The sequence below is a fragment of the Cephus cinctus genome, unplaced genomic scaffold (genome assembly GCF_000341935.2).
Source record: "Cephus cinctus unplaced genomic scaffold, Ccin1 Ccin1_scaffold2085, whole genome shotgun sequence".
NCBI lineage: Eukaryota > Metazoa > Arthropoda > Insecta > Hymenoptera > Cephidae > Cephus > Cephus cinctus.
The window spans coordinates 167,041-181,745 of record NW_014334134.1 but is presented as its reverse complement, the minus strand read 5'-3'; the positions used below and the strand labels follow the sequence as shown (position 1 = coordinate 181,745).

General features: G+C 37.8%; 3 protein-coding genes across 10 annotated transcripts; 2 read left to right on the top strand and 1 right to left on the bottom strand.

The window, feature by feature from the left end:
* The first annotated feature begins 146 nt into the window (after nt 1-146).
* Nucleotides 147-9,649, top strand: LOC107274061 (battenin). 8 transcript variants are annotated; one of them, XM_015752805.2, is made up of 8 exons: nt 147-294; nt 6,285-6,454; nt 6,864-7,015; nt 7,136-7,294; nt 7,477-7,813; nt 8,467-8,616; nt 8,686-8,826; nt 8,913-9,649. In XM_015752805.2, the coding sequence occupies exons 1-8, from the start codon at nt 276-278 to the stop codon at nt 9,051-9,053; spliced, it is 1,269 nt and encodes a 422-aa protein (XP_015608291.1). In that variant the 5' UTR covers nt 147-275; the 3' UTR covers nt 9,054-9,649. The 8 variants fall into 8 exon arrangements, with proteins under 8 accessions (XP_015608291.1, XP_015608286.1, XP_015608292.1 ...); XM_015752800.2 differs by lacking the exon at nt 147-294 and adding an exon at nt 731-885; XM_015752806.2 differs by lacking the exon at nt 147-294 and adding an exon at nt 2,735-2,916.
* LOC107274064 (MIP18 family protein galla-2) lies at nt 9,642-10,809 on the top strand. Its single transcript, XM_015752808.1, has 3 exons — nt 9,642-10,162; nt 10,245-10,324; nt 10,401-10,809. Exons 1-3 carry the CDS (start codon nt 10,042-10,044, stop codon nt 10,665-10,667), a joined length of 468 nt encoding a protein of 155 aa, XP_015608294.1. The 5' UTR covers nt 9,642-10,041; the 3' UTR covers nt 10,668-10,809.
* Nucleotides 10,755-12,778, bottom strand: LOC107274062 (mitochondrial inner membrane protein OXA1L). The gene is made up of 8 exons (XM_015752807.2): nt 12,582-12,778; nt 12,282-12,468; nt 12,014-12,190; nt 11,801-11,944; nt 11,625-11,710; nt 11,285-11,551; nt 11,050-11,212; nt 10,755-10,979 (listed from the first exon to the last, which is right to left on the bottom strand). Exons 1-8 carry the CDS (start codon nt 12,645-12,647, stop codon nt 10,816-10,818), a joined length of 1,254 nt encoding a protein of 417 aa, XP_015608293.1. The 5' UTR covers nt 12,648-12,778; the 3' UTR covers nt 10,755-10,815.
* Between the last annotated feature and the right edge of the window lie 1,927 nt (nt 12,779-14,705).

Sequence of the window (14,705 nt, the reverse complement as noted above, 5' to 3'; positions counted from 1 at the left end):
CCTCCAATGTATCTATTGAAAATTTACTACAGTTAAGGAGTCCTGTTATCGTTAGGTCATATGTCCACAGTATCGCCTATGAGACATCAAATGATAACGCTCTTAGATTAGGATGATCGTACATGGTTAATATGATAAGAAATATTCACATCAGATTGTTAAGAAGAACAGGCTACTTTACAGAACTTTCTCAAGCGTAATGACAGTCCCTGCTGTTCTCTCCTGAGCACCTGTAACGGGCGGCGCTTATCACTCGTAAAATTCAAAGTGAAAAAATGGAAGGGATAACCCAAGGTACGTACAGTGCAAAATTATTGGATCAAACGATTTTAAAAAAATGTGAGAATCTATTTAAAATTAACTTGATTGAAATTCTAGAGCAATTTGTACAGTGACCTCATGCTTTTTATATCTATGCACATACGAAAGGATATCAATAGTTTATACTGATAAGAAACTATTGGCACATTTGATGTCTTATATAAATTTCAAGTTTATCAGTTCCGTATTTTGAATATACATTTTTTTTTTCGACCACACGCACATACGCTCCCCACCCTCCCGCCCCATTTTGCAATAACGAACGCTTAAGAAATTCACACATGTTCCATACGGCCGTGCGTACAAAAGTGATATGCACTTGTGTTATCATTTTAATGTTTGTCTGTAATTTTTTATTATCAGCTTCCAGCACTTTTTATCGATTTCTTTCTCCATAGCCGCATATCCTCATTGCACTTTAGCAGTTAACCATTTCGATGCGTTGCGACTGATACTTTGAATTTATGAGCGGTTTTTGTTTTTTTTCTTTTCCGTCAATGATGGACCAAAGTAGCGTGACGATTGTAAAATACGAGGAATGTGACACGAAAGACGTGGAATCAGGTGAGAAATTACGAGCATATCGGGATCACGTATAATTTCATAAATTTCAAGAGTCCATTAAAGTTCTAAATAATGTAAACGAAGATAGTGAAGAGCGATCGAGGTTTATTACTAAAATATACGTGTACGGAAACCAATCAACGGTATTATAGTTCCATTTGCAAAAATTCATATTCACTTCTACCACGTGCGCCATTCTAATAGCGACGAGCGACTTGCAAATTTAAAACGTGACCCGACATAAGTTCGCAAAAGACGATAGTGGCTCCTTCTTGTTATTCGTAATATCGAAATCCGACTGCACTATCAAAGCTCGCGCCGTGAAAATCGGTCACGGTGAAAAATAGTTTGGCAAGAATGGTGGGAAGAGCGAATTTGACGCAAGGCGCCCAGAAAAACATTGGGTCTCCGCGTCATGGACTATAAAGTTGAATAATAACTATAATGACAACAAAGAAACGTCAGCTGTCATTTGCAGCGCGCAGAGGTAAAACGGGAGGAAATGAAAAAAGAGAAGAACGTCGACTTTCGCAATTTCAATTCCATTTCGAATAATTGTCATTCGATTGACATTTAGCGATAGGTGGCGATGTGCAAAATTGAAAAATCTAAATTCTGCCTAGGCAAACGACGGCGCATGGGCAGCAGCGGCGAGCGACGATCAATAGTAGCGCAACCACGTGTCTAAGCCGTCTTTTTCTATCAATGCGATACGGTATATTCTCTATTCCATGGGACTGTCAAACAGTCTAATTCCCTACACGACAGTCAATTAACGGATGCTGGAATTTCACGTGACTCTTAGCACGGGAATGTATCAAACGACGGCTACCGAATGCCGATAGATCAAGAGCCATTGTGTCACGCAGTTCGAATTAGTCAGCCATAAGATCGCGGGAGGTCGTTAGGATGATGTACCATTCGATTTAATTGAAGTTAGAGCTGAGAAATTATTGAAGTGGAATCAACAGTAAAATCTCTAAGTACTACAAATTTAACGTCTGACTTGACTCAGAAATGATCTACTGCTTGAGAAATTGTTGATTCGTAGGACATCGTGTAGGTATAACCTAGTAAAGTCAGCAAGTTCAGCCGAGTTACGCAGTGGGCGTAATTTCACAGTCTCCGGATGATTCCTTAGCATTTCCTCAATTTTGACCTAATTGCCAGTCGAGTTAACTTGTGACTGACTTTAGCAGTTAATATCAACTTAGCGCTTACGAACTTCCCGAGGAGACTGTTCAATCTGGTGTATTTTTGGAGTTCGCGGCAACACTAATTGTTTATCTCTCACCGGGTAGATTCGATTATGTTAATCGTCGATTTGCAGCCTTTGCAAAATTCAATGGAGTTACATGAAACGTAGTTATAGTTCGGTTCCGCGTGGATCATGAGATAAACAAAAAATCTAGTTTCTATATTAGTTTTTACTCGAAGCCAGCAAAAAATAAGGCCCGGTTCTATCGAGTCGCCGGTGGAGTTCGGTTACGGATACAGGGGACTCGATTACACGGATATAGAGTGCATCGATGGCCCCGCGTTACTTAGTCAAGACGACGTCTGTAGCTGCATAGATATATGCAGCTACCCATAACGAAGGTATCTAACTGCCATTCGAGAAGGTCGAAGGTCACTCACTATCCAGTGTCGTACTTGAACTTATTCCTGCGGCCCACCTTCAATGAAACCTGAACGTGGCTCACATGGCCGGAGGAGTTGTTTGGCCGAACGCGGCAGGAATGTGAAATATAGCTAACTGACGTTACGCAACAAAGGACTCGTCGAGACCGTAGAGACGGTAGAGACGGTAGAGACCGTAGACGGCGCCTCCGACCCGGTTTCATCCAGGAAGTCTCATTCTACTCTTTCGAGTCACTATTGGCTGTCATCTGTCCTAGAGAACGAAGCTAGCGCATTCAGAAATTTTCCTACTGTAGGAGACGAAAGCTGCAAATTGCATTTCCTTTGCATAAACTATTTTACTAATCATAAAACTCTGGAAATAGGTCACGATATTGATGTGTTCAAAAGGTAAGGGAAAAAATCAAACATTTTCTTTCTCACTCGTACTTCACCATTCGTATGTACAGCGTAACTGCTGTTTTCGAACTTTTAAGCGAATTCAAAAAATGAAATATACCTTCGACTTTATATGACTTGGGATACTGATTGCAGAAATAAGGGAGTAGTAGATACCTTTGATAAACTTTGTAATCACAAGTTCAAATTAGATATTATTTTTTGGTTTTGCAAATAATTTTCTTTTTTTTTGCAATTCAGCCCTTTGCTGCTCAACGCATTTTCATTGCATCAAGTTGTAGATAGATCTTTTTTTTTGCCTTTTTAATCATATCTTCGACTTATCTCTTCGTAGGGCGGCTAATATAGCATACACTTTTTACTATACGCATAAACTTTTGATAGATTTCTATTGTCCTAATTCTAGCATGATATTTTGCTATCTGTGCTGAGCATCCTCGCCCGCTCCAGAATCTGGTCCTTGACGTTAAAGATTCGTGCATATACGAGTTAAAAAAGATTTTTAAAAGAAAAAATTAATTCAATGACCAATCATCACAAATTATCCAACATCCTTCAAATTATTTGGACAATCTAGATTCTAGATATAATTACATTCTTTTCCTCAGTCACTCGCATATAATTCGCAAACTCGCAAACTCGCATAATTATCTGCCGTCAGTCATTAGTGTATCTCGTACCAAGTATAAGGTACGAAAACACATGGTTGATATTGAATTTAAAGGAAAAGCAATTCAAACAATAACCACATTGACTAGAAGCCAGTTTGTATAAACTCTATTTAGATTCTATACAACGTGCTAGTTTCGCTAGGAAATTTAATATTTACCATGTATTCAACCCACCGCATGCTGGGAACATATGAGAAAATTAAATTCGTTAGAAACTTGTCCGGGCGAAGTGGTTTGATCAACCATTAGATTTGCTACGAGAACACGTGTACCGAGCAGTGAGGAGTTACGCTGCTAGAGTGAATAGAATAAGGAAAACAAAAAAAAAAAAAAACTAAAGAGCCGCACCTCTGATTATACCACCTCTCCATAATAAAATTCTACTGAAGCCGCTGATGTTCACCAATAGATAATAAATATATTCATATATATGTATACATTGTACATATAGTTTCCTGAGATTTCAATCAGTAGATTAATCGTTCCTATACCCATATAGTTATCCGTGACTACGACTGATGTATTAGAATTTTTTTGTCCGTCTCCGCCAAACAAGGTCGACGTCTGCGAGGCTTTAAGAAATTTCGAATGGAACCGTCAGCCAATCGGGACGTTCCTACGAGGCGATTTCCCTGCGAAATTGAACCCCCACCCACCCTGCGAGCACACAGGGAATGTTTATTGCGAATCGGGAACCGTGACCGCATAACGCGCGGATTTCGCTAGGAAGTATTTATTGTCACTAGAAACGCCGCGCGTTAAAGATCAAAAGAGAGCCAGTGATTGATTTTCATATCTTTTTTGTTTCTCTTTTACGTTTTCGTTATAACTTGCAAAAAAACTAAAATATCATAAACGCAATTCAGACTGCGAGGATTTAAACATTTTTTTTTTTTTAATGTGTAATCCTCTCGTTCCTTTACTATTGCTGCTTTGATATTTTTAATTTTCATTTCTCTCCACTGTATTTTTACATAATCCTCGAATCAGTGCGTAGCGGGTGTGTGATTCGACTAGCTTGTATAATTATTCAACCATATTATAAGCGATTCAATCGATAATCAGCTTTACGGGAATTTACTAAGTAGGATAAACGCGGTACGTGTTGTATGTGTTGGCAAATATTTTTATTTTCACAAATATATCAAAGCTCTTAATCACCTAATAATCAATATACTAAAGTGCGATGAGTGAAAGGCAATAATAAATCTTAAAGTCGGTCCGATATTTTCCCCTTAATATTGATAACTTAAAATATAAATCGAACAAAGCTGAGATTAATTTATAAAAATAGCCCAAGATTAAGCCTACTGGGTCGTTAGAGAAATCCATTGAGAGTCGTGAAAATATTTAATGGAGATAGTCTCGATCGCTATCAGCAATTTACTTCTGTTACGTATGAAATTAAAAGCTCGTTACAACAATGTATCAAATTTGGGAAAATAACAGTGTCGAATTATCTGAAATTCTATCGACGGCCTCCATTGTCAATAGATTGCTGTCAATTACTTAACATCAATCAGCGTCCGTTGACTAATAGCATATCATCTGCCTGCACACGAGTGACCTTCGAGATGCAATTCCCTTGCAGATTGGGCACTCAAATGCAATTATCGTTGAAGTGCATCTCCATAGTAGCATGGCCATTCATTACGGGAAATCCAATTATTTAACAGGCAGGAATCAATCTACAGTTTAATCAACGCTCATTACCACAGGAGAATGCGAATGGCATGTTTCATTACGTAACACAGGCATAAATTATATACGGAGACAAACGCATACAACCCTGCGTACCTCTTACTCTAAAACCACTTACTGGGTTATCATTGGCACTTGCCGTTATTCAAGAACATTCAAGCTGCCTTAGAATAGAATAGCGCTTACAAAAAAAAAAAACTGAAAACGATACCAGAAGGCATTCATTGATTTGCAGGCGGTGCGGAATTCTTTTTTATTTCATTTTTAGCCAATTAAATACGAAATTTCCAAACAAGAGTTGCACGGCGGATGCTTGTTTGGCTTTTGCACAATTATATGGGAGCTCATTGTAGCAGCTTTACAAACTGCATTTAAATATAGATATCATTAGCGTCGCTTCACTATTGCTGAGTCAAACTCAGCGTTGCATCTCACGAGATGCAGTTGCTCCTTGCAGTAGAGCTTAATCAGTATAATTGGATGGGAATAACAATAACATTTCAACTACGCGCAGCGACTCTACTGGTATACAATAAAAGAGCGCCAGAGTATTCTTACTGATTAAATTAATAAGGTCACGATTTTTATAATAATATATTGAAAGGAGGATATTCCCCGTTTCCAGACATTTATTTTACTTCGTGTTAACTATACGTGCTCGTGTTCTGTATTACAATATCTACGCACGCATACGACACGTCACGTGACCGCTTGTTACCACATCCTGTGTGTATTTGTGAATCTAAGAAATCGCAAGAGTGTTACCGTGCGTGGGCAATTTTAATTCGACGACAAGATAACGAAAATAAGGACCAGTTGGACGTGAGAAGATTAGAGACTAAAAGAGTAAAAGGAGAAGAAGGAAAATTCTTCCTTACAGAAATTCGTATGAAAGAAGAAAGACACGTGATAGCTTTCATATAGGATATGCACTGAACGTTTATTCGAATTAACCGATTTCAATTAATATGGTGAAAAAATCATTAGCCATCACTTCGCCGAAGAAGGACGAGCTTAGCGTCGAGGAGCAGGTTGCCAGGAAGACGAGATGGCGAAATTTACTGGCTTTTTGGATGCTTGGATTGTGCAACAATTATGGCTACGTGGTGATGCTCAGCGCTGCTCATGACATACTCGAGAGCAAATTCGGAACGATGGTAAGTCGCTTACTGATTCTCGCGAGATATATCTTGAAAATATTGTACTTTGGTAACTTAGCAAGTGTCTCGTATATACTATTCAAAGTCGCATTTCCTAGTGCACCGCAGCACTGATTGTCAGCATCCTCGATAAAGCCTGAACCTTGACACACTAAAGAGTCCAGATAAGACGGCTGAGGTGTCAGGTAAAGTTCGATGAAGCGCGTCGCGGTTGTTTCTCTTAAGTAGAAACAACTGGATGAACAATAAGATCAGTGAACAATCAAATGAAATAACATTAGACGCGATAACGTCATTGAGTCTATTATCGTTCTACAGTATCACTGTGGTTCACTGGACAGTGTTTGGACGCAATGAAATAATATCTAATGTCTTATCATTACTTTATCGTAATATTATTTTATAGGATTCAGATAACTCCGATAGTAGCGACGCCACTGGTAACTCGACGTCAACTCGTTCTTGCAACTCGCTGTCAACAGGTGCCATCTTATTGGCAGACATTCTGCCAGCATTGGCAATTAAGTTGACAGCGCCATTCCTGCCATTCGTCGTGCAGTGAGTATGGACCAATCATGCAATTCCGAAATATTAAACAATCCTCGATGCTTCGTATGATTCTTGTGTTGGTTCTCGATGGTTCCTTGGAGACTTAAAGAAAAATGTTTTATTTCTCAGTGCACGACTGGCAGGTTGCGTTGCCTTGTCCATGGCCGGTTTTCTTTTTGTTTCGCTGAGCAATGCGAAATGGATGGCCATATTGGGCGTTGTGGTCACTTCAATTTCGTCCGGATTAGGCGAAGTAACGTTACTTGGTTACAGTCATCAATATACCAAGTGAGTAGTAGAATTTCGATGATAACGATGACCCGACTATGTGGAGAGCACTGTGTAGAAATGTTAAAAGTATCAGGCATAATAATATCGAGTACAGAGAGTATTAAAGGATTAATATCAGCTGATGTTGAAATTTTGAAAATAAATAATTTATCGTATGGATTATCTACTTTACTCAACAGGCAAGTCATCTCCACGTGGTCCTCTGGCACTGGAGGTGCTGGAATTGTCGGTGCAGTTTCATATGCGGGTCTCACTACTTGGATGAGTACTGAGGACACGTTGCTGGTAATGTTGGTGGTACCAGTAGTGCAGGCAGTTACGTTTTGGCTGATTCTGGTGCATCCTAAAAACATCCCAATACCAATCACCAAAGAAGCTACTGAAAGTCAAGAAATGATAATGGATACGCCAATTCAGAATTTCCGTGAGAAAATGAGAATTGTTCCTCGACTTTTCAAGTACATGATTCCTATTGGATTGGTGTACCTGTTCGAATACTTTATCAATCAGGGATTGGTGAGTTCATCGACATACCGTATATAGATCCGATTGCAGCTGTAACCGAGGAGACAAATTGAAGAATGTTGAAGAATGCTGAGGAACGTAGATTCCTGCGTTATGTTTTTGCACTTAGACTGCTCACATGAGATGCTGCGAGATGCTGATTTGATTATTGGGATAAAATTTTGCAAAATTTCTTGTTATTGCTTTGAACATAAATATGAGGATTGTGGAATTTCGAAGTGGTCGAACGCGCCGTGGTCGTGAAATTCTATTAGCACGTGAACGAGCAGACAAAAATCCATCGAAGAAAGTCAAAGTAGTGTTTATTTGCGAAATTCACATTTTGAAAAGATCTTCATAAAAAGTACATAAACGCGTGCCGAAATCTCGGGAATAAATTGCCTTTTCAAAAATTAATATTCGAAGTGGCTTCGAACGTAAAAAGAAGAAAAGGAAAACAAGCAAATATCATGCGAGGAGAATTCGTTGATTTTAAAAACTATTTCGGAGAAAATATCGTCACTCTTAGCAATTCCAATGAGACATTTGAACTAGCCATTTTTATGAGCAATTCCATCAGCAATGCCCGTATTTGTCGACATTAAGTATACGTGATTTGAAAAGTATCATGTTCTGAAGTTGAAAAATTATATTTTGATTTTCAGTTCGAACTGATTGAATTCGATGGCATCTGGTTGACTCATGCTCAACAATACAGGTGGTTACAGGTCGATTATCAGATAGGCGTTTTTATTTCTCGATCATCGGTTAACTTGATAACCATCAACAAAATCTGGCTGATGGCTGTACTCCAGGTAATTATCAGCCGATCTATTGACATTCCTTTAAATATCATTTACATTAATTATATTGATTATTTTCAGTTCTTAAATGTCATCGTATTGACTTTTGAGACACTTTTCTACTACATTCCAAATATATGGATAGTCTTTGCAATTGTCCTATGGGAGGGTTTATTGGGAGGTGGTGCCTACGTCAATACTTTCTATAAAATGTCAAAAGAGGTGAGTGAGGCACATTTATTTTTACAAGATTCTATCTGTTTTGTATTACATACAATGCCTTAATATTTTCTGTCCTATTTTATCAGGTGCCGCAAGAGGAAAGAGAATTTTCCTTAGGAATGACGACGATGGCCGACTCTCTTGGAATCGCACTGGCCGGCTGGTTATCCATGCCCGTGCATAACGCTATTTGTAAACTACCACAACCAGTTCGATTAGGCAGCTAATTCATTATTTATTCAATAATAGGGGAGACCTCGTTAGGCCTCGCTAATTTCGGGTACTGTGTACCGCAGAGTACTTGTCTTATGAGTAAATGAAATTTACCTAGCGATATAATTGCATCGAGACGAATTACCGTTTATTATGTTTATAGGTAGTGTCGAAATTTGATACCTTGATGGAGTTTTCTTTCTTTTTCTTTTCCTTTAAACTTTTTCTCAAAGTACAAAGTATATTTATATGTCAATGATGTGCACAACACAGGTGACACTCCAGTGTACTATTGTTACAGTATGTATTAAGTAGTTTCTCTTGAAATGCTTAAACTGTAGCATAAACTATGAATTCATAAAGAAACAAATCTGATTATGCCTTTGGACCAATTGCCATCAGGAATTGGTCAGTCGATTTGTATCATAAGTTATGTCAATTATGAATAATTATACAAGATTATTTTCGTTTTTCGAAATAGCTCCCACTTGGAAAGCACGAAGATTTACTTATCGCACTGCTTTTTGTTTCTCTTCTATGCGACAATGTGGGTAACCAGCCATATTAATTGACTTTGTTTTGCGTTCAATAAAATATTTCGTATTGTTTACTGCTAATCTTATAAAACAGACTACAAAAATAGGGTAACTTACCCTATTAGTTCCTGCAGATAAAAACTGTAATATAAAAATTGTACTTTTCAACGGTTTACGCAATTTATGTGGTATCGGAAGCCCGTAAACGAAGTAGCATATTCCTTTGTATTAAATTTCACACTTACGTTACATCTTAAATTTCCATCATGAAAGAAATCTTGGTAGATTAATTCACTTAAACTTAAATTATATCCTTATTATTGTCGAAGAAACATCACTTATTTAACAATTACGTTTGTCTTGAATACGACGCAGACGCCTTAAATGTCGTAACAGAGTGCAGCACTGTCGAACAAATTCTACAGTTGCGAATAATCACGAGTGACATTTTTATTTAATTACAATCATGGCTGACACGTTGGAAAATATAAATCCGAAACTATATAAGAAAATAGACGATAGGCAGGTAACTGCTGATGATGAAAACGAGGATATCGTTGATGAATTTGATTCTCGAGAAATATTTGGTAAGTATAACCTGATTTTGTCATATTTAAATTTTATTATTGGATAATTGTACATGTTGCATTTATGATAACTAATTTTCAGACTTAATTAGAAACATTAATGATCCTGAACATCCACTCACTTTGGAAGAATTAAATATCGTTGAACAGAGTCTTATAGAGGTAACAATATATTAACATTTTATAAATGTTTATGCTGATGTTATCAAAGACTGTATTTGTTATGATGATATTTTAGGTGGACAACGAAAAGAATAAAATCAATGTGCAGTTTACACCTACCATTCCACATTGTAGTATGGTAACTCTGATAGGTTTATCGATATGTACCCAACTTTTGAGAGCATTGCCAGCACGATTTAAAATCAATGTACAAATTAAACCTGGTACGCACAGTTCTGAATCGGCTGTCAATAAACAACTAGCTGACAAGGAAAGAATTGCAGCTGCATTGGAAAATGGGTATCTTGTAGAGGTTATTAATCAATGTGTATTTATTAAGTAAAAGAACATGTAATGAGAACTTGTAAATAATAATTGGTAATATTATATCTGGATTCAAAATAGAAAATATTTTGGTAATCAAACAATGTTAAACAGTCACTGTATGTATTAAATACTATATATTACATGATTTATTTACAATACACTGGTTATCTTTTTTTTGTCAAGATAGCAGCACTATTAGTACTATTTTTATTTGTTGGATCATAAGGATAAGTTTTGACGATTGGCCCTCTTCCTGCCTTTTGAAATTCTATTTCATCAACACGCGCTCGTTCATTCAATTGTCTTGATATTTTCATGTTGGTCCATGCTGTAAAGGTGTGTGTATATACATATAATTATAAAACAAGGGAATTATAATTAGTTAAGTCAGTACTAACATTCCTTGAACCCTTTGACGAAACCTTTGTTTGCAGGTAATTTGGATTTATCATGTGTAATCATAGCATCAATTTTAAAATAGTTTCTCACTTTTGGTATTTTGAGTATACCAACTTGTATAAGAGATATAAAGTTTGTAGATACCCAGTAACACAAAATTGCCTGAAATTTTTAAAACATTAATACATCTGATAATGATATTAAAAATTACATAGATATACTGTGTATAATTACCCCAGGAAAATTAATTGTGAATGGAAGAATACACAATGGAACTAGTCGTAAAACATATCTGAACATTCCAAATTGCTCTAGTTTGGCACTATCAGTGCCTAATTCTATGGTCACCCATAATGTAGCAGAAGTAATAATAGGTAGAATATATAACGGATCAGGTACAGTAAGATCTGTGAACCACCATAAACCACCATCTCGCATGCTTTCAATAGGCACATTTGTCATTTTGCGTAATCCCATGAAGAACGAGAGGAAAATTGGTGCCTAAATGTGTAAATATTCCAACAATTAAACTGCATATTTATATATACTTGACTAATTATTTAACTGACTGTACCTGTGCAACTGGTACAATCATATTTTTAAGAGGGTTAAGGTCCTTTTGCTTCATGAATAGTAGTAATTCTTGTGCGTACCGTGCAGCTGAAATATAATTACCAATTAAGGATACTATTGACTTTAATGACATTCTTTGCCACCATCAACATTTGACGTATATACTTATTCCGTCACCTTCAATTTGATTTCCTGATTGCCTGGCTTCAGTCAGTTTCATTTGTAAATGTTGCATTTGTGGCAAATAGTTGTTCATCTTTGCTGCATTTTTTTGTGACAATATAACCAGAGGGAAAAGTAATATTCTGACACATACAGTTCCTATAATAGAATGCTACCTGAAGTTCCATAACATAATACTGAATATTCATTCCAATTTGTCAATCATACCAACAACAATAGCAGCCCACCAAGGGAGATCGCATCCTATGTGGAGAAATTGCAAACATTGTTGCACCATACCAACTGGTGTATAACCACCCAGTCCTATACTACTAAGTGATGGTTCACCAACAGAAGTAATTACTTCTGAGACATCATTCATCAAAGTATTTGGTACAGGTGCATCTAAAAACAACAGTTATAGCATGACATAATACTATATAAAAGGATATAAAAACTAATTGATAGATGTTATAAAAGCAGTAATATGTGATACCAGGTATCTGATCCAGTGGATTTATTGCAGGTACACTTTGAACAGATGCATTTTCAGAACTTGCATGTCGCACAAAGGCTGCACCTAGTATAGGATTCTGTTTTGAAATTGTAAGTACTCGAAAAGTCTTCACTGATCCACTTCCAATCTGACAACTCAGGTGCATGGATCGGTTAGTCAGTATTTTCTGGAATAACGTATAACTTTTTTCGTTTATTTCTATTACTAAAGAACTGTACTTTTAAGGGAAACCGGATAACCTAATACCTAACCCTTGGTAGCCAAAACAACCTGACTCACCTGTTTGACATTATTGGTTGTGCATAAAATCCGATAATTAGTGTACAGCGAGAATCTGGAGAACATTTTTAGACGTTGCTCAATAATCTCTTTATTATTGTTAAAGTCAGTCGCGTTTTCTATAATGTACAATCCACTCAAACGCAACGAGTATTCAGTCGAAGTGGACGCACATTTTCATGAATTACGTCACGGTACAACACTATGTTATCATGTGAGGTATGATCACAAATATATCTATAGCCGGTAAAAAAATAACAACCAAGATGAAGTTTCTAAAATTATCCGATAGATAACAAAACATGTGTTATCTACGATATGCTAGAGCTGCTTTACCATACCAACAGTAGGCATATTTACATATGGTAATCACCATGAAACACAGTTAGTAAAATTAAAAGTTTTATCGGCATCGAAAAGATGGAGATTTACCAAATTCCGATATCATTAATATTTGTATGATTTCCTAAAAATCTTATTCCAGCCTCTAAATAATTAACTTTCAGACACTCTTGCTTAACAGGAAAACCCGCATGCACGAAGAAATCCCCATTACTAGCAGGGTAGTGTCTTTAGTGACTGCATCTATATCATTTAAATTCGTACCAGTAAAGTGCTGCCCTCATTGTCTAAATTATTCATACAGTAGCCACAATAGATCTTTAACTCTTTCACAGATCGTACATTGTTGCCTCGCACGTGAAGTCTATAAATAATAAAACATCCGAACGTACGCATCATCAGAATAAGTTTATCATACGGATGAAGAAATTAATTAACACCATGAAATCGAGATAAAAATGCATAAAGAGCCAGAACGGCTCTTTCCGTAACGAATAGCAATTTAATTGGCCAAAGCAGAGATGCATTCCATTTGAAAAATAATTCCATTTAATTAACGTCAATCCTTTCCCCCTCCCCGCCTGTTCCTCCCATAACGTATCCATTTTCTACATTTGTTTTTTACACCGCACCACCGCTCCAGCATCATACTGGCGGCAATGGCAGGTATAGGCGATGGATACATGATTTCTCTGGAACATCGGACGTCCGATAAATAACAATAATCAGTTCGTCACAGGAATAGAACAACAGCGGCAACCGTAATCTCCAGTGCTGGTCAGGCCCCCTTGAGACCCATAATTCCAGGACGGTTACGGGGGCTCCCGCGCTTTATTTCGTAATGAATATAATTATTGAGCGGGTTAGATAGGGCCCCGCTAGGTGGGAGATACATAATGACCAAGCGGGCCAACGGTTGGGGCCCCTCGCGCCAATAAGATGAGTTTGAATTTCATTTCTCGGGCCCCAAACGAACGGTAGAAAATTGTACGACGGGGACCGCCGATATGTATTCGTGCTCTGTGTACATAACGAATATCCTGGCATCCAACTTCACTTCCAACTTCATCCAAGTATCCGTCAAATATCTTGGGACTTTCTCGACGCGTCTTTTATTAAACTGCCCAGACCCGTCGCATCGACTACAATTTTTATCCCGATATCAAATTCGTATTTAGCAAGGGGACATAGGAGGATCGTCCAGTCGGATCGTTTAGGGATGCTAAATCCTGTATAAAAACAATCAAATCATTTATAGCTAATAAATATCGAAGACATGCTTTTTTCAGTAGTAGAAGTTAACGACTTTATAGCATCCCGGTACGGCAATAGATTATTCGGCTGTATACGTGTATCGCTGCCTCTTGGCAATGTACCCACCCGTGTCCCGCGTGCATATGGGTGGCGCGCCTGCGCCTGCGCCTGCGCATGCGCGCAACGAAACCCACTGTAGCTGAATTATCATAATCCCGTGTGTGGAGGGATATTACATAAACATCCACGAGCGACCGTAAAACGCAGCGCGGATGCATAAAAAGATGAGGGTGCAATGAAGTGGACATAATTCGAGGCCCGATAACGTTCACTGCGAGTCTCTCTGGTGTTTTCCTCTCTCCTTTCTTTTTTATGTTTCGTGCTTTGCCTTTCTTTTATTTTCTCTCGTCCTTCTCTCAAAAAGACAAGCCGACCGAGATTCTCGGTGGTCGTCTATGGCTCTGGACCGAGAGGCGACCGAGAGGCGACCGAGAGGCAGGTCTGCGCGAACGTAGCTTCTGGCTCGAG